The sequence below is a fragment of the Branchiostoma belcheri genome, unplaced genomic scaffold, assembly GCF_001625305.1.
Source record: "Branchiostoma belcheri isolate BF01 breed outbred unplaced genomic scaffold, Haploidv18h27 scaffold3, whole genome shotgun sequence".
NCBI classification, from domain to species: domain Eukaryota; kingdom Metazoa; phylum Chordata; class Leptocardii; order Amphioxiformes; family Branchiostomatidae; genus Branchiostoma; species Branchiostoma belcheri.
Window position 1 is genome coordinate 5,655,268 of NW_017803909.1, and position 26,297 is coordinate 5,681,564.

Here is a 26,297-nt window from a genome sequence, read left to right on the forward strand (position 1 = left end):
GAGAGAATTTTGAAGATTGCTTGGATACAATGTACAAAAAAGTAGCATAACTGCACTTTAAGTCAGCCAAGAAAGTCCTGAATATATCATTTAGGATTTCATACAATCTTACATTAATTGAAGAAGACTTTGTTTCCTTAGTGAGATTGTACGTTGCACTGACCTGTAGTTTGTTGTACAGCTCCTTGAAGTGACCTTGTTTCTGTCTGAGTCCCTTGGCAGCGTGCGGCACCTCCAGACCCAGCCTTGCCATGCACTCCGTCTCCTTGATCAGGGTCAGGATGGATGGGTCAAAGTTCACAAAGAGCTCATTGGTCTCAGGGTGTCGAACGATGAGGGAGGCGGCAAGTCCTGCCTTCATGGCGTCAACCTGTGCAGGAGGTAAAAATGTGACGGTCAAAATACTGTGACCACAACTGATATGATTACAATAAGGCCACAGCAAGTAAATTTTATGGATGACATCGTCTGCCGACTCCAAATCTAATGCGATCGGGTGAAAAAAAACAAGGCGAACCAAAAAAAAACAAGGTTCCTAAATTTTAAAATTTTGACTATATCATTGTACAAATGGTTTTGATTCAGTGGGAACATCACATATACACAACCAGCATCACATATCACTGCATCAAAGTATGAAACAAAACAAAACAAAGCCTTTTTTTCTTGTCTCCTCTCGTCATAGTTATCTGCCATCCACTTTACGGCATTGCAACAGACATCTTTTCCCATCTTTGGCATGTTGACCACTGTCAGAAGGCAACAATATTTTTTTTGTTTGTCCAAAATCAGGGAAAATTAATGCGCGCGCTGATGTCATCCATAAAAATTACTTGCTGTCACAGGCCTAACAAAGATATCATACAAGAATGTCTGCTAAGGCAATGTGCACTCAAATGTCATTGGTCAATTTGCTTCAGAAAAATACTGAAAATTTCCCCAGTAACTTGTAAAGATTATTGTTACAGTAACTGTCTCTCCTGACCTACCTGTCTCATCCAGGCTCTGTGGTACAACACCTCGAACTCCAGCAGCACCTTGGCCACCTTGTTGTAGTTCCTGATGATCCTCTTGCCCTCGGGAGTCTGTAGGACGGTGGGGTGGTCCTGGAACATCTCCATAGGCTCCTGCATCCTGCGAAACAGCTGACGAGCCCACGAGATCTTCCCTGTTAAAACAAATTTAATTTCTTCACTTGAGATTCTGAACAAAACTTTTGATAAATAACTGAACTCAAAAACTACTTGTAACTTGACAGCAATTTTTGTGTTAAGTACATCAAATCTTACTAAACCAACAAATTATCCGTCGGTTAGACATCCAGGTAATAAGATACGCCAAAAAGCAGTTACTCAAGCAATAAGATAATCATTATGATTTTTGGAATTATACATGTACTTAGTAATTCAAAATCATATCCAGGTGCTTGAGTAACTGCTTTTTGGCGCAACAAATGATCATCACAACTACAGTACATCAGATTCTGCAGTTTAATTTTTTTTAACTTCAGAACCAGTTAAAAAAACTTTTTGCACAGTTTTTATTCACGAATCGTGAATTTCTTCCATTGCCCAAAGTAACGATACAAATTAAAATCTAACAAAGGACTACATATGGTTCCAGAAGTCATTGAACAAATCTATCTTTGATACAAAATATTTTTGGAGGATTGCTCCTACCTGCAATGGGAGGCATGTCCCTTGCCACTGGTGGGTCTGCCTTCTGCTGACTGTAGATCTTGGATGTCTTCTCAATGTCTTTACCGAAGTTCTGCAAGATCTTGGCATACTTCTCTTCAATGTCAAGGTCGGGTATGCCAAGCCTAAGAAGCAACATATACAGGATCAACAAAAAGTCGAGAAGAAGCAACATGTTTTTTTACCTAGAATGGACATAATTTTTACACAACTTTATACTAGCAGCAATTCTTAGTGATTATTTTGTTTACAGAAGAATATTGTTGGATAGGAACTATTTGAAGATGTTGCTTTGGTATACATTGACTTGTCATATATAAGATAAAAATCAAAGGTACATGTACTGTATGCAACTGTTAGTACTACATATAACAAATCTTGTAAAAATTCTTATTTCAAAAATATTAATATCTTAGGCATATCCCACCTCTCATATTTCCTCAGCAGCTGTAAGGCCCTCTGTGTGTTGGTCAGCCTGTCGAAGGTACCGTCCATAAACTGCCTGATACCAGTGTGGATTTCTGCTATGTTTGTTTTGAACTCATCATAGTCCTGGTCATAGTCAGCCTTCCGCTGGTCCAGCATGTTGTACGGCTTCTTTTTCATCCCAGCAACAAGGACCTGGAAAAACAGTTTTGTTATTAGCTATAGTGTTTCTATTCTGAAATTGCCCTTTGTTATCATAATTTGCATGCTACAATAGAAAAGAAAATGTATGATACTACGTAATAATTGTAAATACTCCAGAACAAATCTGACTTCAGTGAAAAACCTTTGGTTTTGATACTGTTGCTTGTGTGGCATAATGATGATAATAAATATGAAATTTTTGTCTCTTTACAAGTCATGTGACATTTGCTTTTAAAGGCATCCAATGCAATTTCAGGGTGGCAAAACTGGAAATATTCTGAATTAGGCAATATGTATGATATTGACACATACTATCCCACGTTTAGCACATTTGAATCAGTATTTTGTACTTTAGGCATTTAAAACTGCAGAAACAAGCCCCAAGATCAGTCCTTTATTTTCTGGGTGGTACCCTAAAAATCAATCCAGGTCCTTCCAGTAACCGTCTTTTGTCAAAATATTGGGCATTTTTGCTCCATGAATTTCGAGTTACATTGGGATATTAACCTTCCCCCTGCTGAAGTAGTCGCTTGGCACCAGTATTGTTTACAGTGTTAGGCAGCAATGAGACTGTTAAGAGATTCTACATTGTACCCACCGTCAGTCTGCTGGCAAAGCTCTCCATGCCCTCAATCTTGCAGTCTCCCAGTCTGGAGTAGGTGTTCATGGTCTCAAACATGTCCAGGATCTTGTCCAACCTCCTCACGAAGGTGTCGAACTTCCCAAAGATGTACATCTCGCTGAAGTCAAACTGCTTCTCATTGGGCATCTTCTGCAGCTTCTGTCTGGTCTTGTGGAAGCAACGCTGGTACTCCTGGTTCAGCCTGTATCAAAGTATATTTTATCTGCATAAGCAATCTAACTTGGTAGTGCTATTTAAAGCAAAAGGTTGCAACTATTCAATCAATCAATCAACCAATCAATCAATCAACTATAGAAAACATCTTGTTTTTGCTCAGTTTCTTCTTCTCCAAACACAAAAGGTCAATGACCTAAAGCAGACAGTCTATCACCATGGTAACTGGTGTTGGGTTACATCATGTTGCAATTTCATAGCATGAGGGATTTAGACATCTGTCACAGTGACCATAATATATGGATGTGTTTGAGTAAGAATTAACAGAGCAGACCATATGTGAAAGTAAACATTATGCATTTGCTTTGCAAATGTTACCTTTCCAGTTTAGCAACTACTGTATTTTGTACATTTTAAACTGTTTGCTAGCAAGATTTTTCAGGTTAATCCTTACCTGATACAGGCTCTGAGTTTACTGAGCAGCTGCTCTCTAGGCTGGCCCCAGATGTCGTCCAGACCTTTGTTTGTGATGAAGGCTTTACAGGCTGTGATCATCTGGTTTGTCACCTTCACAAACAGGGACGTCATCTTCTCCGAGGTGTTGTAGTAGCGAGAGTAGGAGTTGATCATCCTGATGGCATTGATCAAGCCAGGGATGGCGTCCACCATGCCAACCTAACAAACAACACAGTCATCTATGAGTATAGCATTCTACAACAGTAACTCTTACAGTAACAACAGAATTTGAGACATGTTTATACAGAATGCTATGAAACAAAGAGCAGGTACTGAACCAACTTTTAATAGTGGAGAAAATATTTTGCATTGAAAAATTGTGTCTAAAACTACTTCCTGAAAATGTTTTCTCAATGGATGGCATTTCAGCACCTAGAAAGTTCACCTGTCTTGCTTATCACCTGTCTCTCTTAAGTGGAAAATTATGAAAGCAACTTCCTTTGTCACTATCATAATTGCATTCATAATTTTCTACTTAATAAACAAGTGAACTTTCCAGGTGCTGAAATGCCATCCATTGAGAAAACATTTTATTGCAAGATAGGTCTTAAGATTTGACCTTCTAAAACAGCAAACTATCTCTACGTAATACGTTTGTGAAGATTAATCATCCAGGATAATACTAATAAGAAAAGTTTGAATCTTTACTTCTGGATAAAATAAGAAAATAATGTCAGACGTTTCAGACGCCGTCCGGCATCTTTCATCAGTGAAATATTCAAAATTGCGGTAGAACTCGGAACGGCACCGTTAATTCTAAAAGTATTTATGTTCTAAATAAACAAATAATAAGTTAGCAACAAGCGTTCTATAGATTCTATATACAATACACATGGTAAAGTATTAACTAATGTAATGATAAAGATAAGTGAGTCCCTAGATATGCTGTAAAATAGAATCCCATGTACTTGAAAGAATGAATTCTTTCAAGTACATGGGATTCTATTTTACAGCATATCTAGGGACTCACTTATCTTTATCATTACATTAGTTAATACTTTACCATGTGTATTGTATATAGAATCTATAGAACGCTTGTTGCTAACTTATTATTTGTTTATTTAGAACATAAATACTTTTAGAATTAACGGTGCCGTTCCGAGTTCTACCGCAATTTTGAATATTTCACTGATGAAAGATGCCGGACGGCGTCTGAAACGTCTGACATTATTTTCTTATTTTATCCAGAAGTAAAGATTCAAACTTTTCTTATTATCTCCACGTAATGTTCCTTACCGGGTCACTGTTGTACAGAGGGTCACAGTACTTCTCCAGAGTGTATAGGAACTTCACATTGTCCTTTGCCTCATTGGCAGCATCTGTGATTCTGTTGTCAAGCTCCCTCCATGTCTGAAAAGCACCAAAAACAGACTTGTCAGAAATCTTAATAGTCCTTTTATAAGTCTTGTCCACTGCACAGCACCTAATTCAGCATTATCATGCAATGGAATAAACTAAGTATACAGTGGTAGAAATACCTTTTTTCATTGATTTTCTATATTGCAGAATGTCAAAATTTTGCCCTGCAATTTTTTCTGCAATACTTTCTGCAAATAAACACTCAAAAGTCCAGATCTATACCCATGGAATGTACAAAATTGCATGTTGGCAAACATTTTACATGCAATTTGAATTGGCAAATATTTTACATGCAACTTGAAAAATTCATACAACATTACTTGTATTATACTATAGAGTCAGTAGTAAACACAAAAGCTCCTGAACACCATTGAACCCCTTGTCTGATTTTTTTCAGCCTGCAAATTTGCAGGTTGCTTAATTTTTCTTCTGCAATATGGAAAATGTCTCTGCAAAATGCAGACTGCACTGCTTTTATAATAATAATAGCTTTATGCATTTACATTATGATTTTGTCTGACTTTTGTTAAATTTCCTGCTATTTCATGACATCTTTAGAAAAACTACCAAAAACAACCATCATTTCCTTACTGCGACTAGTTTGGACTTGGCAGCCTGCAGACATCCCAGCACTGATTTGACCTCGTGACCTTTGATCTGGTCCAGCAGGTGGTTGAACTTTGACATGCGCTTCTTCCAGTGTTCCAGCTCAGCCCGGGGACCGATGTCATCAGCCTCCTTCCTCATCTGTTCACTCTCCGCTAAAACCTGCATGAAGTTAGAATTTGTGTTCAATCCACATGTTGCCCAACAAAAATAAGCCCTTGTTGAAATGGTTTGACAACATAAGGGAGGATTTCACCTCTTAAACCTACATAACATCAACCCACATGACAGGGGTAAGTCCCGGGCTGCCATCAAGCCTCAGTATTGCAGTGCAAGCACGTCTAACCCCTGGAAGACGGGGAACAACAGACGATAAACCGGATAGTGGGTGAGTGAGTGAATCCTTCAGTTTCACAGCCTTTAACAAAACCATCCCTGAACTTAACAAACAAGCTACTAGTAAATGTAGGCCAAAATCTACATCACTTTTTCTCAAGCCCAAAATGTTACGTGTCACCCAAAAATCATGATTGTAGCACAGCCAGAACATGAAACATGAAAACCAAAATGTCCTTGAAATTGCAAAACGTCTATGCAAGCAGTTGAAGAAGACAGTGCTGAATGTTTATTTGATAGTATAATCTTAACGTTGCCCTTGGGAAAGGCACTTTACACGACTTTCCTCACTTCGCTCAGGTGTAAATGAGTACTGTACTGTCCCTGTGTTGGTGGCGGCATTAATATAAGTTGAAAAAACTTGAGTGTGCCGTCATCACGTTTTGTGATTGCATGTTTCGGAATATATAATAAAAAAAAACGTTGCCATTTAGACATCAAGCAGATGTTGCCATTCGAACATCCAAATATTTCAATCCATTTCGTTCCATTTTGTTTCATTTCTTTCCTATTTGTTTCAGTTTGTTCTATTTCATTTCATTTTGCACTTTCTATACACCATACATGTATATCATAGCATGCAATGCTCCTACCTGTTCAATCTGTTTGATCCAGACCCTGATACATTGCTCAATCTTGTCTATTGCATCTGAGCTGTTGGCCACGCCGATGTAGTCGTGAGGACCCCGGAGGGTTTTCAGGTCGTACGTCTCACACTCCTTCAGCACCACCTTGTCCTCCACACTGCCCTGTGCACCGCCCAGGACTGACACAAAGGAGTCCAGGTTGTTCAGGAAGTCCAGACGTACTGGGGCACCGTCCTGGGTGAAAAAAAAATACATGTCTGAGGGGTTTGGTCATACATGCTTGTAGAAAAGGCTGTAGTCTTTAAGATGGGATGTTCAGTTGTGATCTACAATTCATTGTGCTTGAAAAAACAGCTACAGTCTACTGTAGTCAAAATGGAATTGAACCAGTACAATGAACCTGTACAATGTATATTATATTATGTGTAATGCATCTAAAATAGCACCTGTCTTTCTTGTCACAACCAGGGGAAGATCAGGTCTTCAGTCAGATAAACTGGTTCCAGATCACTTTTGAAAGGTAGCTTTACTGTACTTATACAATGTATGTGGTGTTATTTACTAACTTGGGTCCTTGGCTTTACTGTACAAGAAACAGATTCAGTATACTGATTTGTTTACCTTATTGCCAAGATCTCCCCAGCCGTTTTCTACAACCCTGAGTGTGGGGATGAAGATGTTGGACAGTAGCTTCTGTATTGCAGTCAGTAGACCCACACCTGTGGTGTCCAGTACTGTCACTGTCACCTCCTGACAAAGGCAAATACAAAATTCAAACAACATAGAAAAGGCTCAATAAAGATCCAATGTCGTGTACTGTATTACAACATCTTCAATGTTTGTGTAATTCTACTCTAACAAATGAAGTCTCAAATATGGGAGGATTGAAAGTTGAAACATGTACCTACAGTCCGAGTTAGGTTACACTAACTTAGTCTGATAAAACTGTACATACAAATGTAGTATTTCAGACAGTAAAATTTGTAATAATCACCTCAACATAGTTTGCAGATGAAATCAAAGGACTGACTTAAGAAAAAAAACACTATTGTCTACCTTTTTAACCACCATGACCATACATTATATGACTCTAATATTACAAATAAAATATGAAGACACTGATACATGTACAAGTTATTTACAAGTTATATAGTTAATATATACAAGCTGAACTTTGGAACAGTCTTCCAAGGAAGATTGCTATCATCAGGGACAGACAGAGATTTAAAGTTAGTTCTTTCCTCAGCACAAAATTCTGATAGCGTTCTGTCTATAGAAGCAGTTCAGCTGCTAGTGCTGAGTGAGAGCAGACATAGATAATGAAAAAAAGTTATTACCTTGGTGATATTTTCTGCGAGGATTGCTCTGGTGCTGTTCGGCCTGAGGAAGATGACTGCCACACCGCTGAGGGAGGAGTCCTTCCCCTCCGTGATGAACAGTTTGGGTTTCCTGGGGACCGGCTTGTTGGTGGAGCCTGGAGGACCTCCCAGACGGAGCTGCTCAACTGTGCAGACAGCAGAAAAAATATACGACTCATAGTGCCATGATTATGTTTACCTTCGCAGAAGGAAAACATATTGTTTTTGCTCTGTTTCTTCTCTTCTTCTTCTCCAAAGAAATTAGGTCAATTACCTGAACCAGACGTCTGTCACCATGGTAACTGGTGTTGGGTTACATTTGTACATCATGTTGCAATTTTATAGCAGGAGGGATTTAGACTACTGTCTGACCATGTACCATTAAGGGCACAAGATTGGTGGCATGGTAGGATTCGTTTCCAAGTTGAATGCTCTGTCGTTCCACCACATGACCCAACAACTCTTTGATATTGAGTAAGCAATCTTACAAGCTTTGTATTTAGTCTAATGTACAATCATAGCAGTCATGAATGACTTTTAAAGTAAATTGTCGGCTGTAACATTTTTGACTTTGTAACATACATTGAGTTCATTTCTAAAACAGTCACATTGATTTCATATAGGGTTATTGTTATAAGATGAGTGTACAAGCAATTAGAATATTATTAACTTTTTGTGATAAGCCTTTTGCTTAAGATGTTTCAATGGGTTTGTTATCATTACCTGGGTCTTTATCTGAGTCTGATGATTCCTGGTAGAAGAACACGAGGTGCAGAAGTCCATCTTGAGCAAAGAACTGGTCCATACGTTCAATCTGGGGAGAGTGCATAGAGGAATTCTCACAATGTCCACATGATGGCAATAATGCAAAGAATAGTGCTCAGTTGAAGGCTTTATACAAATTGCTACTGTTATCGGATCCCAATTACAGTTCATTGTTAGGAATCATATACACTAAGTTTGAAGCACTTAATAGAAATTGATTCAAGAAAATATAGAAAATATATAGCAATAGTCATTCTACTGACAGTATACAGTTAAGTAACTGAATCATATGTATCTTGGAGTACTGTGACTTCTGCAATACTAGTGCATACCTGTGTTCCCTCCAAAATGGCATCTTCCACCTCCGGCTTCTCGATATTGAGGCTGCGTGAGACAGTTTCCAGGACGTAGTCATGGCGGGCATCCAGCATAGCACGCTTCGCCTCTCGCTCTTCCTTCAACTTTTGCTGTGGAAATCAAGTGGAAAAAGGAACCAAAATGTTAATATATGTTTGTGCACTGTCAGTCTTGCATTGTCTAACTTTTGTTTCCTTTTGGACTTTCAAAAATTTGTCTTCACTTGAGTACTGTTTTTTGGTGTATAGTATTGTTTGCAAAAGTAAATCTTGTGACATTCTGTGTCACCTTGTCAGACACAAAGATTTCACAAAGAAGAAATACATTGAGTCAGACATATTAGAATTATAACTGCCTAAACTTGCTACATGGGCCTTATCTCTTCCCCCTTTTTGCAAAGTATTCAATTAATGCATCTTTTACTACAAAGGTTTCAGATAAATTCATGTACCAAGTCATTATGCTGTATACATTTTTGTACATGTTACTGTAGCATCAGTGCTGTAATCTCTTTACATGTTAACTTGCCCATTTTGACTTGCCTCCTTCCCATGACTAAAATTGCTTTTAATACAGTTAGTTTACCTATGGCAGCAATAACGGAACTTAAATGACAAATAGGATTTTGATTGAGTGTCTGAATCCCTAGTAAGACGACTAGATATTGTATACAATCATGCCACTCAAGCTAATGTTGTTAATTTCTTCCTGGTCAAGCAAAAATGACTTAAGTTTAATTGAAACTAAATCAGAAATCAACAACCTGGGATTTTCTTCACAGCATACATCCTCCTGACTTTATGAAAGGACCCATTAACTACTAACACTAGTTAACATAGTAAGATAAACATTCTTCAGCAAATCCTGGCTGCCAAGTTACCACAAAATATATCAACAATATCAAAACAAATGATGGCCAATATAGGGGAATTGGCTACTATGCAAACTGAGTAATGACCATTATTTCACCTGTGTTGCCTGACATTTCATAATTCATTTTCAACTGAGTGTCAATGTAAGAATATTTCTCCTCACTATCACGATGTCAAGATACTTCTAGATACTTTGCATCTTTCATCTGTAACAGTTACTGAGTTATTATAAATTAGCAAATTGTATTACAATGTAACTATTTTAGACCAACCAGCAATGTGTTGAACTTAATACTCTAGCAGGGCTTTAGCCAGCACCAGTTTTTCTGTCAATTCCAGGAACTTTGTGGCATGTGATGGAAAAAAATTTAAACCAATCTGTCAACCTTGATAGACAAAATTGACAAAAATATTGGGTCAAAACATACAAACATCCAAAGGACCACCAACAACCACCCTCAACCCCATGATTTTCCTCTCAAAATGTTGGACATTGTGTTTTTAAAGGCTTGAAATTGCAAAATTTCTCCCCGGACCCCCCTAGATTGTGAGCACTATCCTCCCAGGTCCTATCATAAACCTGGGCTGAAGGAAAAAGATTTCGAGCTGGCTATAGCCCTGTACTCTAGTAGTGGACTACTTGTAATTTTCCTTCACTGAATCAGATATGCTAGTTGACTTCAGCTACATGTCTGCATCTTGGCTACCTGTGAACATCTAATAGATGTACAGTGACTTTCCCATGAATAAAGAACAACCCTTTCAACTTGGACTGGTCCTCTACATGACTTAAGGGTCCAGTGAACCTTGATGTTGTATCACAGCTGCCTTCAAATGTCTTGAAGTACATGTAGATCTTAAACTCAGAGTCTGTTCTTTACAACTGAGACTCAACCATAACAGGTACAGTATTTGAGACAATGAATTATTTACATTGACTAGCATTTAGGATATCAACAGTAACACTTGATATACATTGTACATTGTGCAGTCATATACATGTTTGTACTCCACAATGTACATTATGGTACAAGACTTTAGTACATTTTACTCTATAATAAATGCCACTCACCTTCTCTGACAACTACAAAGCTTACTAGTAACTATCATAATTGGATCACAAAGTACAGAATTTAAGTAGTCAAGTATTTACCCAGCATGGGCAAAATGGTGACAGAAATCAAAGTACAGATTGTATAACTCACTTTGAAGGCAGTAATCTGTTCATTGCTGATAACAGTTGCCATTTTCCCGATAAAAACAAACCAACGGTGGACCAAAACGTCATCACAAGTTGAGAAAAGTCATCCAGTCTCCTAGTATACAACAGGAGCCCATCTTGGTCCAGATTAAGTCTGAAGCTTTAAATGCCGTTGAGAGAAATCTCTTGGCTATTCACAACAAGTCCTTGGACCTGGCAAGTAAATAGCAACGACGCTGGCGACGAGAGATTTACCGCGGGAAGTCCCTGGCCTGACCCTTCCAAAGGTTAGCTCATGAATTGGCCATCGTACACACTGTAGGTCCAAGTGTGTGGGGTTATCTGACTACGGAGGCACACAAACATCGAGGGCCTGTTTGGGAAGATTAAAATACGTCCCCAGGCTGTGATTGGTTTTGGAATTAACGAGGTCACGCTAATGATGTAAATCCCAAACTTCCGTAACAAACAAAACCATTTTATCCAACAAAAAGACTATTGTTCTTATTGCCAAGTTCTAAATATAGAACACAAAATTCATGAAGATTTCAAGGAATTAGGATTTGGATTAACATTCATGAGGCAAAAAAAATTCATGATCTACAATTATCATGATTCTTTGTGTGAAAAATCTTTAAATAAACTTTGAGACTGTTCCTCAGTAGTCGTCACTCCTTAATGAATATTAATGACCTTGTTGAGGGGATAAGGATGAAGTGAAGTTGACTCTAACTTACTTAGTGTGCATTACACCCAACAGGGGATCCTGGGTACTCTGTACATTACTTCACTCTTATCATATTTCAACTGATTTCATTTTTTTTTTCAAATCCAATGATACAGCAAAAATACATGGTACAAAATATAGATAACAAAGTCAACACTGATTACATACACTCTTTCATGAGATTATCTGAATGAGTCTAATTCCATAAACACTAATGACTTTTGCATTGTCTTGAAAAAATAACAACTTAAGATGCATTAGTTGTACAAGACTTATATTGTGGTTTAATCTGGGGGTATGTAACATTCAATGCATGTACACATGTATGATTGTACATTGTACAAAGAGGCCCTGTAGAATTTAAGCTGATTATCTGTTAATACAGCTATGCAGTTCTTGTTCTTGGTGATCCTAATACCAGCTAGATTAATCACCAAGTTAACTTAATTACCTACTAACCCCTCACAATTGGTCTGACAAGGTTCAATATTGGCCAGATAACTCAGGTTTAATCCTGTCGTCTGGAGGGCCAGTCTGGTCACCATAGTAACAATGTAAACAAAGCAGAAACAGCCAGTCAGCTGAAGTGTTCTCAGCCATCTATTGGCCAATTCAAGGACAACAATGAAATGTCATTATGGGAGAAATAGAGCGCACCTTTGTGCTATGGTGAATGGCCAGAAATATTTTGGGTTTGCGAAGAAAGAAGAGGGCAGGACAGATGAAAGGATTGATGCAGGAAATTGTTCACAACTGTTCTTTTGTCAAACTATCCCTACAGCATCATGGAAAAGATGCAATAATAGTAGCACTACATTATGTAGGTGATACCTCTGTGACAAAGCAATAATCATAATGATTACAACAATTGGCTCTCTCTACAAATGACTGCTTGTATGAACTTTTGAAAAATGAACCTGAAATTTCCTGCGTTTTTTTGAGGATTTCAAAGAAAAAATCAGAGATAACTTTTTCCAATGACAAAGTGAACCGTTTTCACTGGTGACACGAATCAGTCCATCTTTTTAAAGAAAAATCTTGGACCTTCAAAAAGTGGACCAAAAAGGGGACCTTTGAGCTGAAGGCCTTGCATTGAACACCCCCTGGATACGGGAATGCAATGCTCTACATTCATGTAATTCAAATCAAGGAATTGGCAGAATTGTACTGCATCAGGGTTATTACAAGCTGTGGTATTGCCAAGTAAAACAGCTTTCATAGACTACACATACCCAGCTACATGTAAATTGGCTTGACACCATTTTGAATGCAGACTCCTTATGCCAACAAGGATGCTTCAGAAGCCCCGTGCACCTGTTTATAAGTACGTTATGACACGCAAGAATGGGTCACGACTTTTCAACAACCCGTGGAACTCTCACTAACACATTATTCCACAAAAACACAGTCTGAACATTATGGGAAATCTTTTAAACTGATTTACCAAATTCATATAGAATCATTATGCAAAATCCCACAGTAAGAGCAGTCACTCCCATTACAGTACTAGTACATGTAACTGTTCAATTGAACTTCTGACGCTACATAATCGTATAATGAATGTAAAATGATAAATGTGTACTTTCAAAAAAGTCTAATATATGCTAAATATCCAGTTATAAAGAAAGCATGAATATTGATGTTATTAATTATAAGTACGCACATGACACGTAATCTACATGTTTGACATACATGTAGAACAGGTACATGTAACTTGTTCCTGCTGTTATACATGTATGGTTAGTCTAACTTTAAACATTGGGAGTATTCAAAAATTCACACAGCAGTTTGTATGAAGCTGAATCATTTCTCCACACCTAGCCCCATGACCAATACAAATATTATAGTCCTCATCAGGGGTTATAAAACTTTAAATGGTTACCCTATTGCCAATTAGTAAACCCTTTTTTTCTTCTTAAGAGTACAGTATAAAAGTTTCTGCAGTAGCTTATCTAAATGAAGTTTCATACAACTTAAAACTGGGATAGTCAGTAAGTGCTGTTGTTGATAAGAAAAAACACTGTACAATGTCATGTAATAGTACAGGAAAGAAACAACAATAAGTGAGTCATTCCATACCTGTCTGCCAAGACGTTTGGCAATGCTCATTTCGGCAGGTAAACTTGGCCTACAAGTGTAGAAATTACTTCCCTACAGTTGAAAGGGTAAGATAACAATGTGTTCTACACCCGATCAGAGTGTCCACGGTTCATACATCAGGAATGGCCAGACGTAAGCACCGCATCCTGGTCCTTGCGAACATTGTCATGGTCACTAAGCAGAGGAGAGCGGTACTACACAAACAGGTGTCGGCAGGGTGGGGCGAGCGCTAACACCACTCCACAACCTGCGGCTCCCATCACCAACAACAGGAGGGCTTGTATATACAACCAACAGGCCACAGAACTCATGTCAGGTCAACACACGGTTCCTTTGTAAAGTGCTGACATTCCCATGGATGGGAAATGTTTGTGCATGCCTGGCTTAAACTATAGACTTGGTTTTCAACATGTTCACGGCCCTGACAACTTATTTAATCAGCGTGCATTACATATGTATGTACTTTTGTGTCCTTTTTTTTCCTGTAGTTATTTTAAGTTGTACAGCTAGGTTCAAGTTCATTGTCAGAAAGTCAGGGATGAGAATTAAAAACATTACAGTATCACATTTGGATTACATTCATAGCCACTTACAGCAAAGTCACCCAAACATTACTGCCAGTATTTCTGTGCACATCTCTCTCCTCACTTTGTTTCTGAACTAGGGTTCTAGCCAGGATTTTTTCATAGCATAGGGGTCATGTGGTACAGAAGAGCAACTTTTGTGGCACAAATCGCGCATTGAGCCGAAATATTTTGAAACTCATAACCCCCTGAGACACTATTTCTTGTTTAATGAGGAACAGATTTTGTGAAGGTAAGGTTTTCCCTTTGCTATAGCTTCATTCTAAAGTTTATTTTCATTTTTTGCAAGATTTATGAAGGTTCTCCCTCCCAAAACACCCCTATGCTGGTTGAAGGGGGTCAAAATTATAGCATAGGGGGTCAAAATCATAGCATAGGGGGCCAAACAAAATAAGTCAATGCCTTTATCACAGGATTCTATTCATTCCCATGAAGGAAAATGAAGTCTGCATAACTAAGCCAGACTACATCACACTACACAATAACAATTTTATCCCAAAGTCACATAGTATAAGGTCTTGGCAATGGTTCCTGATGAAGGTTTTATAGTCTATAAGCTTTCAATTAACATTTCTCAGTACCCAGGCAACCTGCTCTCAAAATGCACAGAGGCTAGCCTTGTCATGGTCATTAACATACTGCATACTGGACTCACCAAGAATAAACAGGCATTCCAAATAAAGGTTAAAACTTTAGGTAATCCAACTACACTAGTGTAGAACAAAAGACGGTCACTGTCACCATTCAGGACTTGAAATACTAGGTGTATTTTTGGAGCTGTGCACCCAATTTTTTTTCTGTGGGTGCACCAATGCACCCGAATATTTTCTTAGGTTTTTGAATGTACAGATGTTAAATGTATTAGTATACAGCATATTCTTAACATCCAAGAGTCAGAAAAATAATGAACTTATTGTTGTAGTACGTTTCTTTAGAAATGAAACATATAAGTTTTTGCTTACATTCTACTTATTTCGTTTTATGTGGTGCACCCAAAATATTTTTTGTGCACCCAATTTTTTAGTTTGGGTGCACCAGTGCACCTATTCCCAAAATGAATTTCGAGCCCTGCCATTATAGAGAATGTGTTCAGCCAAAATAATTTGTACAGAACTAGAGACTATACTTATGAAGATATTTTGCGTGGGAGTATTAAATCTACAACCACCAACCTTGTGCTTATTTCTCTCTGTGACAGTTCTCTGACCTGAAGCCATTTTCAACACCACTCTGAAAGATTCTCAGCTCGAGGAAAACACACCTGTTCCCTATAGTTTCTGCACACCTGTCTGCGCATGACAACACCTTTGTAGCTTGCCAAACTTCATGCTCATAAAAATTTCATAACAGGGCAAATAGTGGCTACAAAGGATGCTTAAACTGACACTTACCCTATATTGTGGATAGACGTCATCACACTATATTCATAGCCATACAGATGTAACATTAACCATGTTATACGTTAATACCTAAGCATTTAAAAACCAAAACAGTGTAAAAATTGTGAACCTAAGAAGATTGGCAATAAGTAAGATAAGAAACTCAATACAGAGTGTAACCACAAATGTATTATGCACTATGAAAACTGGTATGAATAGAGAAAGTTCAACCAACCATGCTTTGTCTGTCCCATACTGAAGTCTTGTTCCTTTGTTTCCCCCACATTGTCTTGTTGTAGAACTCTCACTCTTAGACAACTGACAGAACAATATGGTGATTCCTGTTGCTCTAATCTACGCCAATTGTCACCCAAACACCATGTTATGAATTAGTTACAAACTGGAAGTTATCCCCCCCAACAAAAAAAAGCGTGAGGTAACAGCCCACAATGAAATTGCGATTCAAATGCCTAAATGGAATGAGAATGGCAGGTAAGGTTTGCATGTGTCTCTGTGCCCATAGCGACAAGTGGGAAGTCATATTTGAACAGTGACTACACACAGCATTTGTATTGCATTGCTTTTAGAGGGAGTGTTGAAAAAAGCGTACATGAATACCTATCGCACTTGACACGATATTTTATAGTCCAGCGTGACAACTGGTCCATCCTAATAGGACGATTCACTGCTAACTCCATTACCAAGTGAACATCTAAGGAAGATACTTAAAGCGGAACAATGGAAGCATTCAAAAACCCTTTGTGAGCTTCAGTCAAAGGTGGGTTTGCGGAGTGACAGGGGCTGTTTGGCCACAGGTCAGGCCGAGGGAGGTGATGACAGTTTAACAGGTTGATACACACCCTATGATTGATGGCTGAATTATTCGGTATAATGTTAGTTAAGTGCTCCATGACCACAACAGGCAGGTCAATCTGGGACAACAACTTCTCTTTGCAGACTGTTCCACCTGGGTGGAGAAGACAGCTTTCTGAAATGTACCTTCTGTAGTACTGATGCCTATCTCTTTTATTGGGTAAAAGTGACAAGCAGATAATCATTGGTAACAGGGACTGGTAATGCTGAACAGCTGTGTTACTTATCAGTGTTAGAAATACCCATCTGCAGTCTGCATTTTGCAGAGAAATTTTCAAAGTTGCAGAAGAAAAATTAAGCAACCTGCAATTTTGCAGACTAAAAAAATCAGGCTAGGGGTTCAATGGTGTTTAAGACCTTTTGTGTTTAACTGTATAAAATACCAGTAATTTTGCATGTATCTTTCAAATTGAAGTGTTTGCCAACACAAAATTTTGCATGCCAAAAATTGGGTTTAGATCCAGACTTTCAAGTGTGTATTTGCAGAAAGTATTTCCAAATTGCAGAACAAAATTTGGACATTTTGCAATATTGCACAACGCTGAAAAACATTATTTCTACCACTGCTTTTGGTTGGAACAGGCTAATACAAAGAGGCATGTACAAATTCCCCTTCCAATGTTATCACAGTTACTGGCCATACAAAATGTGATCCAATTTTGCCAAGGATATGGATAGCCTGGTATCCAAATCTAGTCTAGCTAGCCAAGGAACATCTGATGTCAATTTGTTCCCCACCATGTAGGTAATTGACCTGCTAAATCCCTTAGCACCATTACAGAATGAGTGCCCCTCCCTTGTGTACATGTACACCTATTTACTGCCAGTTCAGATCTGTCACAGTGTCAACAACCAATGGTAAATCCCTGGGGGTGACAATTAGAAAGCCAGTTGGGGGGGGGGGGGGGACACACTTGCTGACAACAATAACAGTGCTTTTGGACTATTGCTACTACATTTGTACTAGTATGCAAGCATTGGTTAAGCTTTGATCACAGGGCAGTAACTACACATCCAAATGAGAACTGCATAATTGAATTTTCAAGCAGATATTTTGGTGGCAAAGTCATTACCAACTGGCAAGATAATGTCCAAATAGGATTCGGCTGTCTGTCAGAAAATGGTACCGAGAAGGTTACAGTCTTCCCAATCAACCTCTGATTGGAGAATAACAATTGTCTACAAATTGACCCTATTAGAAAAAAAGAAAGTTGAAACTGTTTTGAGAAGTGATCCTCCTGTATCATGAAGCTTTCCACTAGTCTAGAATAACATTATCATATATTTAGTAAACCTGCCTATCAGTGAACCCTTGGACCCCAGGCAACAAGAATTTCGAATCTTATTCTCATCTCAGATGCCAACTATCAAGGCCATTAACCTCATTATACAGCATTCCGTTATTCATCAGAAGCATTTATAGCCCAATTAGTGCCAATAAAACTGGAGTGTGGCGGGCTATCAGAGTGTTTGTGTACACGTTGCGAAGGCAACAGGCTGTGGCCAGCTAGAGAATGTCAACTTTGGGATGTGAGCCAAGAATGTTGTTAACATTTGAAAAACAGGAACAGCATTCCAATTCTTCATTACATTTTATGTTGGGGAATGCTGTGAATCCGAAACAATTTTTTTCAAAATTATACAAATGTATCAAGGACTTGTATAGATACAGTACATGTAATTAAAAGTAGTCAGGCATCAAAGGGGATGATATTTGAATGCTTGAAGTATGAAAAGTATTGTCCAAAAATGTACATGTATCATGCACTCTTTAAAAAAAAATGCTTTCAGTCATAAGGTCTAGGCTATTACCATGCTGATTAATGCAAATGCTTGATAGGACACGGTATTGTTCAGGATACAGGGGCCAGTACTAGTAGTTATCTGTACCTGCACATACTCCATGTTCGCAAGCCTGCTTTCCAGTGTTCTGCCCTGCACTACAGACACGATGCGTGAGAATCTCTTCACATCTCGGAGATATTCTGCCGAGGGCTTGACAGTAGACCGCCTGTGTAAGGTGGACTCGGGCTGTCCAGGAGCATCCACCTGTAAGCGGGCCCACCCTGAGCCATCTTCCTCTGAAATTCGGGAGAATTTCCTCGGTGCCAAATGTCCGTCCCCATCGTCCACCACCACAGGTGATGTCCAGACCACAGTGGACCTTCTCCTGGGCTCTTGTGGTGCCGAGTCGTCTGGGAGAATGAGAGTTGGTCGGGCAGGTTCTGTGGACCCTTCATCCTCCTTCTCTTCCGACATTTTGCGTAGTACGTTTGAGACCTGAGGTTGCTACTACACAAAGCCTGGTTCTCCCGTTATGGAAGTAAAAATTACCCGCTGTGAGCCTTCAATCCGATACACGCCTACAAACCTTTCCTCAAATCCTCATCACCTTCATAACACAAGCTTAGGAACAAGGTACTGTATGGAGGGAAGTCAACTCTTATGATTACAATATGAAGACGAAGTGAGCTCCCTTTGCAGAAAGTTTCCCTGTTGTCTAGTAACCATTTTTTATGGAGGTTTACACACGGAGATGCAAATTGAGCCTGAAGTGGTTGCAAAGCACCAATCACCACCCTCGATAACCAGTCATTTGTTATGATGATGGGGTCTAAAACTTTACAGCAAGTCTGACCATAAAGCCTTGTTTGTTGAAAGTCATTTACGACATGTTTTATTACAGAGTCACACTATAGAAAGCACAACAGCTGAAGACTCTGGAAGATAAGGAACATTTGATACATTGCTGTGTGTATAGAAGGTATGTAGAATGTTACCCTTTGGTAGATCAAGCTATGCATGTATATAATATACATCAATGTAAAGTATTTAATATGTCTATCACAGGTGAACATAGATATTACATTGTACTTCTTTTGGATACAGGAATTTTCTTTCACACAACCAAAATACATGTAGTTTACCTAGCTGACGTTTCGATGTCATAATCCTAAAAGAAAACTCCTGTATCCTATACTTTACCGACCTGATGAACTACTTTCGGAATTATCTCTTTTGTACCTAATAATAAGCATAATAGGGCCATCTCAATTCAACATTACTGTACAGGCATTTTGCTGAAACAGGCCTGAAAAACTGAACACTCTTTACATATATGATGCAGTTGGCTATCAGCATAGGGAGTCAAGAAATTTGCCAACAACACCTAACAGGCATCAAAGCAAGTCAGTACGACGGTATGGCAAAAGATGGGCAACTGATGAGAAATTCAATATTGTAACAAAGATGAGAGCCTAACAGTCACTAACTGTAACAGCTACCTGCACGTACCATTTCCATTCTGTGCATGGTGGACATCCTGGACTCTGACACAGCCAGTGGGGAGGAGTGCTGACCATCCTGGGCCATCACCCTCTTTACAGGGTCTTTCCTTTTTCCTGACCAACCTGTTGCCATCTTGCATGCGCTCCAATTCCGTTATAGCATCCCCAACAAAACGGCCTCCAAACTATGTGATATACTCCTGTCCTCTACGGCAAATTCATTCTAAAGTCTACTGTGATAATACTGTGAACTGTGACAAAAATTCAGGTCAACTTCTTTCAGTTCAGTTCATAAAAATGCAATGAACATCACCCTTCTAATAGGTTACAGGGTGCAAGCTGTGATAAAAAGGGTTGCTACGTCTCGCCAAACACTAATGTTTCCAGGATACCCCCTGATTCAGAAAATAGAACTGTGAAAATAAGTGGCCACAATGAGGGTCTACAAGTTCATTGTACTGTGTGAAAAGCAAACATCTAATGCTATCATCAGGTATGACTTGTAAAGAGAAGGCGATACTGTTTCTCCATTCAGTATGTTACAAGGGTTTCTTTCACTATTCTGTAAAATACTTGATCCTGAAGAAAGAAAAACAGCATGAAGTATGTCATACTGGTTTCAGTAGCACAAAAGACATAATGCCCTGAAAGTGATGAATTCAAAAGACTCCTTTACCTGAATTGAGTGACATTTCCTTTTAATTTTCTTATTTAATCCTCTCACTTATCTTGTGATACTATTACTGCACTTTTCTTTTCTTTTGACAGGAAAAAAACTAGCAGAGTATGTTGCAATTAAGAAAATGAGATGTATTTGATTCGCTAGTGGTCTAACATGCATGCAAAGGGCACAGTCATAAGTCACAATGGACAACAGTCATGACTGCATTGCTCCTATTGTGACTAAATGGACCCATAGCACTCAACTGTATCAACCTTTTCAAACTTTCCAGTGTCTTTGTTAGCGTTGTTATTCTACAGACTCGCCTTGCTGTAGAACAGAACGCATTTGATAGTAATCTCCAAGCAGATCTTTTGCTGGCTGCAAATCTACCGTATCAAATTTGCCATTTGCCAGACAGTTACCATTTTGCCATCCAAGGTAAGGTTAAAGTTTCAGACAATGTTCAGAGGTTAAAGTTGTAGTAGACTGAATGTGTCCTGAGAGTCACTCAAGAAATTACTACTCATTGTACCTGTGGTAGCACAGAAGGCTGCTAGGGGGCCCAAGTTTCTACAGTTCCCCTTTGTTGTTAATAGCTAACACACAAACCAGTTTATCGCTATACTTATCATTGTTAGCTATAACAGTATCAAACCAGTATGATAAGTATATATATGCTATATACATGTATGTCACATAAACACCAAGGTGCTGCTTGGAGGTTACGTGACCTCTAAGGCCCTGAACTGTTGAGCCTGAAGCAGTATGTCCACACATAAATATTACTAAAAATCAGTAAATTACTTATACAAGAATAACTTATACAAGTATTAGTATCACTAAGGAGGATTGTGCTAAACTTATTAAAGTAAGTAGACTATGCACATTGATAATATTTACCACCAAAGATCGGAAGCAAATAGTTGATCTTCTTGACACCAGGCTTGCTCTGCCCTGGGGTAGTGCATTCCGTGCATGTCGCTGCCATTTTGAAGCTGCCAAACTCCGTTTGAATCCACTACCGCCTCCACTGGCCATGCTGGCAAACTCACATGGAAGTCAGAACCGTTCGAGTTTTGGGAACCGTTTGAGTTTCTCTGGCTTTGGAGCTCCCACAGAAAAGGTCACTTCTCAATGCCCGTGGCATTTTCAACGTCCTCTTCACATGCATGGAAACCAGCCATCAGCAACCTCTTCACACTTCGATCAATACCTCGAAAACTGTTGAACCCAACTAGGAGCCTTTCCATAGAAAATGGTCTTGACGTCGAAGAGCCTCAACAACAAGGAGATTACCAGCATTCGATTGAACCGTACAATTATCTATAGTCTGGCTTTAGCCTTCAGCTGGCTTCTGTGTGATGGCATGCATGCGTCTATTTGTTGGTGTCTTCCTCAAAAACGCCTTTGGACATAGCTGGCTGCCCTTAGAAATCCCTGGGCTCATGTTTTGCAAATTTTGGGTGGAGTTGACTGAAAGGGGAGTGCAAGAACAGTGGAGTTCTAACATACCACAAACACACTCGGTCTATTGATGTCTACTAGTACAACTTGTTGTGTCTTACTCACATCATCGTATAAACAAACAAAAAGTTTGGATCACGACAAGCAAATATTTTCTCATTTTCAGATTCGGACTTTATTTCCCATTGAGACCACAGTAGGCCAGGGTTTCAGGGTTCAGCCGCAGTGATTTACAATTGAAAGGAGTAAGAGGTACTTGGACAACAATACATAGTGACCTGGTTAAAGGAGGGATAGCTCACCCCTGTTTGGTAGGTCATCACAGACCACAGGATACAGTTTACATCATGTGCGTGTGTAGACCATTAGTACCAATAAATCAGTAGGTTTCTTATAAAGTTTTTTACCAGGAATTAAAGACAAGGACATACGAAAAGGGCCAGTATATAAAAAGGGCAGTGTATACAAACAAAGGATGGACACTATGAATGGGACATTGTTACTATTTGTTCACACCACCCAGTGCACATGCTTAGCTTCAGAGATTTCAGTATTTATTTAGGCTTCTCCAGGGATTATATACTAGCAAGAGATCTTTTGGTTCTTAAGATTTTATCTCTATCCAGTGAAGCATATTGTGTGTTACTGCACCACGAAATTAAAAAGTAACTGAACTGGAAATAACAGCATACTATGTTTTGTCAAGGCTTTTACATACATGTAATGTCTAATGCCAAAAAACAGAGCTTATGGACTGTTCCATTTGGATGGGGAAGAGGAAAAGATAACAGAAAGGTAGTTTTTTTAACTATACATGTATTTTGGATAACTGCTCATTTTATAGATTGCAGTCTATTTAATATATATCATAAACTATCCGCTAAAATGTGTGATCCTATAACAATTTACGTTCATGTATATAAAACAGGTGTGCAGAAACATTTTGTACAGTGTCCACCATCTTTCCAACCTAGAGGTCTAACCTTCCTATGAAACCTCTTTGAATCAGCATATCGATACGTGAAACAAGAAGTGTTCCTATGCAATGATACAGCTCTGTAGGCCAGTCTAGTGTACTTTTGTCAAACCCAAATGGTGTTGTTGACCTGAAGTTGGACAGACTCAGTTTGACCACCTGTTAACACTAACCTTGGCTATTATAGGGATAACCTACTTTTTAGTATCTGTTACTATAATGCAGAAACTCTTAATATAATCCTGTGAATACTAACAAGAAAAATGCCATCGGAAAGGTTACACTTAACTTTCCAGGTTTAAACATTACTATCAAAGTCAAACATTATAACATATCTAATGTCAACATGACACACCTGGATACACTGTATGATTGTACACGCTAGCAACCAGTACAAAATTGTGTCATAAAGTATGACCTTTACCTTAAAGTTTACATTACTAGATTCTAATCTAAGTCAGTTACAAAATAATAATTCCCCCCACAAATACATGTACATTACAAGTACACTGCTCGTATGTTTAATCTTCCTAAAATTATTACAATTGAGCAATACTGCTTTAGCAAACTAAATGACCCAGTGTCTACCTGTTATACTTGTACTCAATTGTATTGTATTGAGTCAATTAAACAAAAAAACCTACCTCATACAGATCAACTCTTCTCTTCAGCATCATTTTTCTGTGAACTTCACCCTTGGCTAGTCTACGTAATACTGAATAGTTGTAACATTGCTCTGGTCCAATATACCACAGGAAAAGGATGCAATTTGTACACTAGAGTATATGGTGTTACTCTGGCTACCAGTATACCACACCAGGACAAATACATTGTAAATGACTAACGCTTGTGGCATAAAAGGGATTACGTGCCGAGCTGAGGGGAGACTTGTAATTGAGTTGGTTACAGATGTTTGTCCTGGTCTTCAGAGATGTCACAAATATGGTTGAATGAAAAATTTACGACTGGTAAGTCCAAACATACTACATGTATTATATATGAGGAGATATTGAAATACTACTAACAGTTCACACTAAAAGTTAGCATTTTGAATGGTTACAAATTGTGACATGGGTATGGCTGCCTGACCAGTAAATTTTTGCATAATTGGGATTTTACAGAGTCTATACAGAAACAGGTGTTGCCTGGCAGTGTTGTGTAGTTACTAGGCAACACCACACCATATGGAAAGGGTATTTTCTGGTTGGGGTCCAATAAAGGTAGACAAAACAAGGAAAATCGTAGATTTTGTACCTCCGGGTATTGTAATGTATGTTGCAGAATGTTGGGTGCATGTTGGGACTGTTCTTTAAATTAGTGAATGGTGTCTGGGTGTGTGTGTGTTCACGCGAATACCACGTGACACAACTATGCAAGAGGAAGCTACGCAACTTGACACCTGTGCGAACAAGAACAATATGATTATGAACGGGGAAAGTCCTATGAGTTGAGACTGTGCTTTTCAAAAAATCCACCTGTTCCACCTCCCCTCACACTTGGAGGCAAAGAAGTCCCGGTTGTTGAATGTGCCACGTATATGGGCTTCAAACGTCACCGCAGCCTTGGGTGGGACAGCCAAATCTTACACATGGCAAAGAAAGGCTCAACCCGTCTTCACTTTCTCCGCATGCTCAAGAAGGGCGGGATGCCACCAGAGGACCTGGAATTGTGGAAACTGTGTATACGACTCTGATACGACCTGTGTTAGAGTATGCAAATGTCGTGTACGTGGGCTGTAACACAAAACAGAACAACACTCTTGAGGCTGTACAGAGAAGGGCGGCGAGAATCATCTACGGCAACAGTACTCAAACAACCCCCTTCTCCACCCTCCAGGACAGACGGGAAACTGCAGCAAAAACTCTGCTCAAGCAAATGCGGCATGTCAGCCACACTTTGCATTCTTTGATGCCCTGCGACAGACACCAGAGCACACGGCGGTCCCTGAGAAATGGAAACCACATCTCCGTTCCGAAGTTCAGAACTGAAAGACTGAGGAAATCTTTTCTGTTTCAGGCAATAAACCTCAGCAATCAAGATTTGTAAATAGTCCGCCTCTGTTTTAATGGACCTGAGCTACAAAATTTTAAATCTATTTAATTTTAATCGTCAATGTTGTGCTTTTTAATGTGTATCTCTTTTCAAGCTATTTTAACATGTAATCACTTGTGCAATTCAGCCAAGCAATGAATATTGGCTGCCAATCAATGTGAATAAAAAAACAGTTTCAGTTTTAGTTTTTCGAAAAGTTTCGAAATGTTTGTAATTGGCTAAATGATCTGTGAAATCACTAATCCCCCCTAGCCGACTGGAGCCCAAAAATAGAAAGGACAGGGGGCATCCCGTGGCGAATCTGGCTGCCCGACCCTCAGCGACCAGCGATAATGTAAACAAACACCTACACAAACGGCCGCGTGAGAAATCAACTCCAGTGCGCGGAACTTGCTCTCGAAAATGTATCAAGCCGCTACGCTTCCCCCCGCGGCTGCCATCCCTCCCCACTTATCCCACACTAGTTCAAATCACGTCAAAAAAAAAAACATCAAAACATGCACAGAAGCGTGTTCATGTCTTTCATGTTACGGTTAAAACTTAGAACCTCATTTTGAGCGAACGTTACAAACACGAGACAAAATAATATTTTCGAAAACAAATCGCAATCTTATCAGCAAGGTTTCATTGATTCCTGTTAGATTTAACCGGTACCAAACCGCGGCAGGCAGCTAAGAACAGCGACATATTTGCCACGGTTAGCACAAGTGGCGGTGCCGGTCCCACCAGGCACGATAATGAGACGTTGATTGGCGGCACATGTGGTTCACATCTGAACAGTTTCAGAGAAAGAATGTATCGAGAATGCTGACACCCCTCTGTGTGAAAGGTCAGATCAGTGGTCGAGACCTCAATGGTCCTTATACATGCAAAGGTCAAAAGTTGAGGTCCACTTTCACACTGAAAGGGGTGTCCATCGGCGGTCTAAACGCATCATTTTCACGCACTAAAACACACATACTAAAAAACCAAAACAACGTGCACCATCTACAGCCCAATAGCAAAACGTATACCAAGTCCCAGACATACCCGTCCACCCAAACGCGAGAAA

The 26,297-nt window shown here is 39.2% G+C and overlaps 1 protein-coding gene across 1 annotated transcript in view; it reads right to left on the reverse strand.

The window, feature by feature from the left end:
- The window catches only part of LOC109473690 (dynein heavy chain 5, axonemal-like), a 109,693-nt gene that overhangs the window by 72,224 nt on the left and 11,172 nt on the right, over positions 1 to 26,297 (reverse strand). Inside the window, exons 3-15 of the mRNA XM_019773652.1 lie at positions 9,043 to 9,177; positions 8,669 to 8,759; positions 7,925 to 8,091; positions 7,209 to 7,337; positions 6,594 to 6,821; positions 5,590 to 5,766; positions 4,876 to 4,989; positions 3,578 to 3,798; positions 2,926 to 3,151; positions 2,125 to 2,318; positions 1,680 to 1,822; positions 990 to 1,168; positions 164 to 370 (exon numbers count right to left, since the gene is read on the reverse strand). Coding sequence (XP_019629211.1) covers positions 164 to 370; positions 990 to 1,168; positions 1,680 to 1,822; positions 2,125 to 2,318; positions 2,926 to 3,151; positions 3,578 to 3,798; positions 4,876 to 4,989; positions 5,590 to 5,766; positions 6,594 to 6,821; positions 7,209 to 7,337; positions 7,925 to 8,091; positions 8,669 to 8,759; positions 9,043 to 9,177 — 2,211 coding nt within the window. The remainder of the gene's footprint in view (positions 1 to 163; positions 371 to 989; positions 1,169 to 1,679; positions 1,823 to 2,124; positions 2,319 to 2,925; positions 3,152 to 3,577; positions 3,799 to 4,875; positions 4,990 to 5,589; positions 5,767 to 6,593; positions 6,822 to 7,208; positions 7,338 to 7,924; positions 8,092 to 8,668; positions 8,760 to 9,042; positions 9,178 to 26,297) is intronic.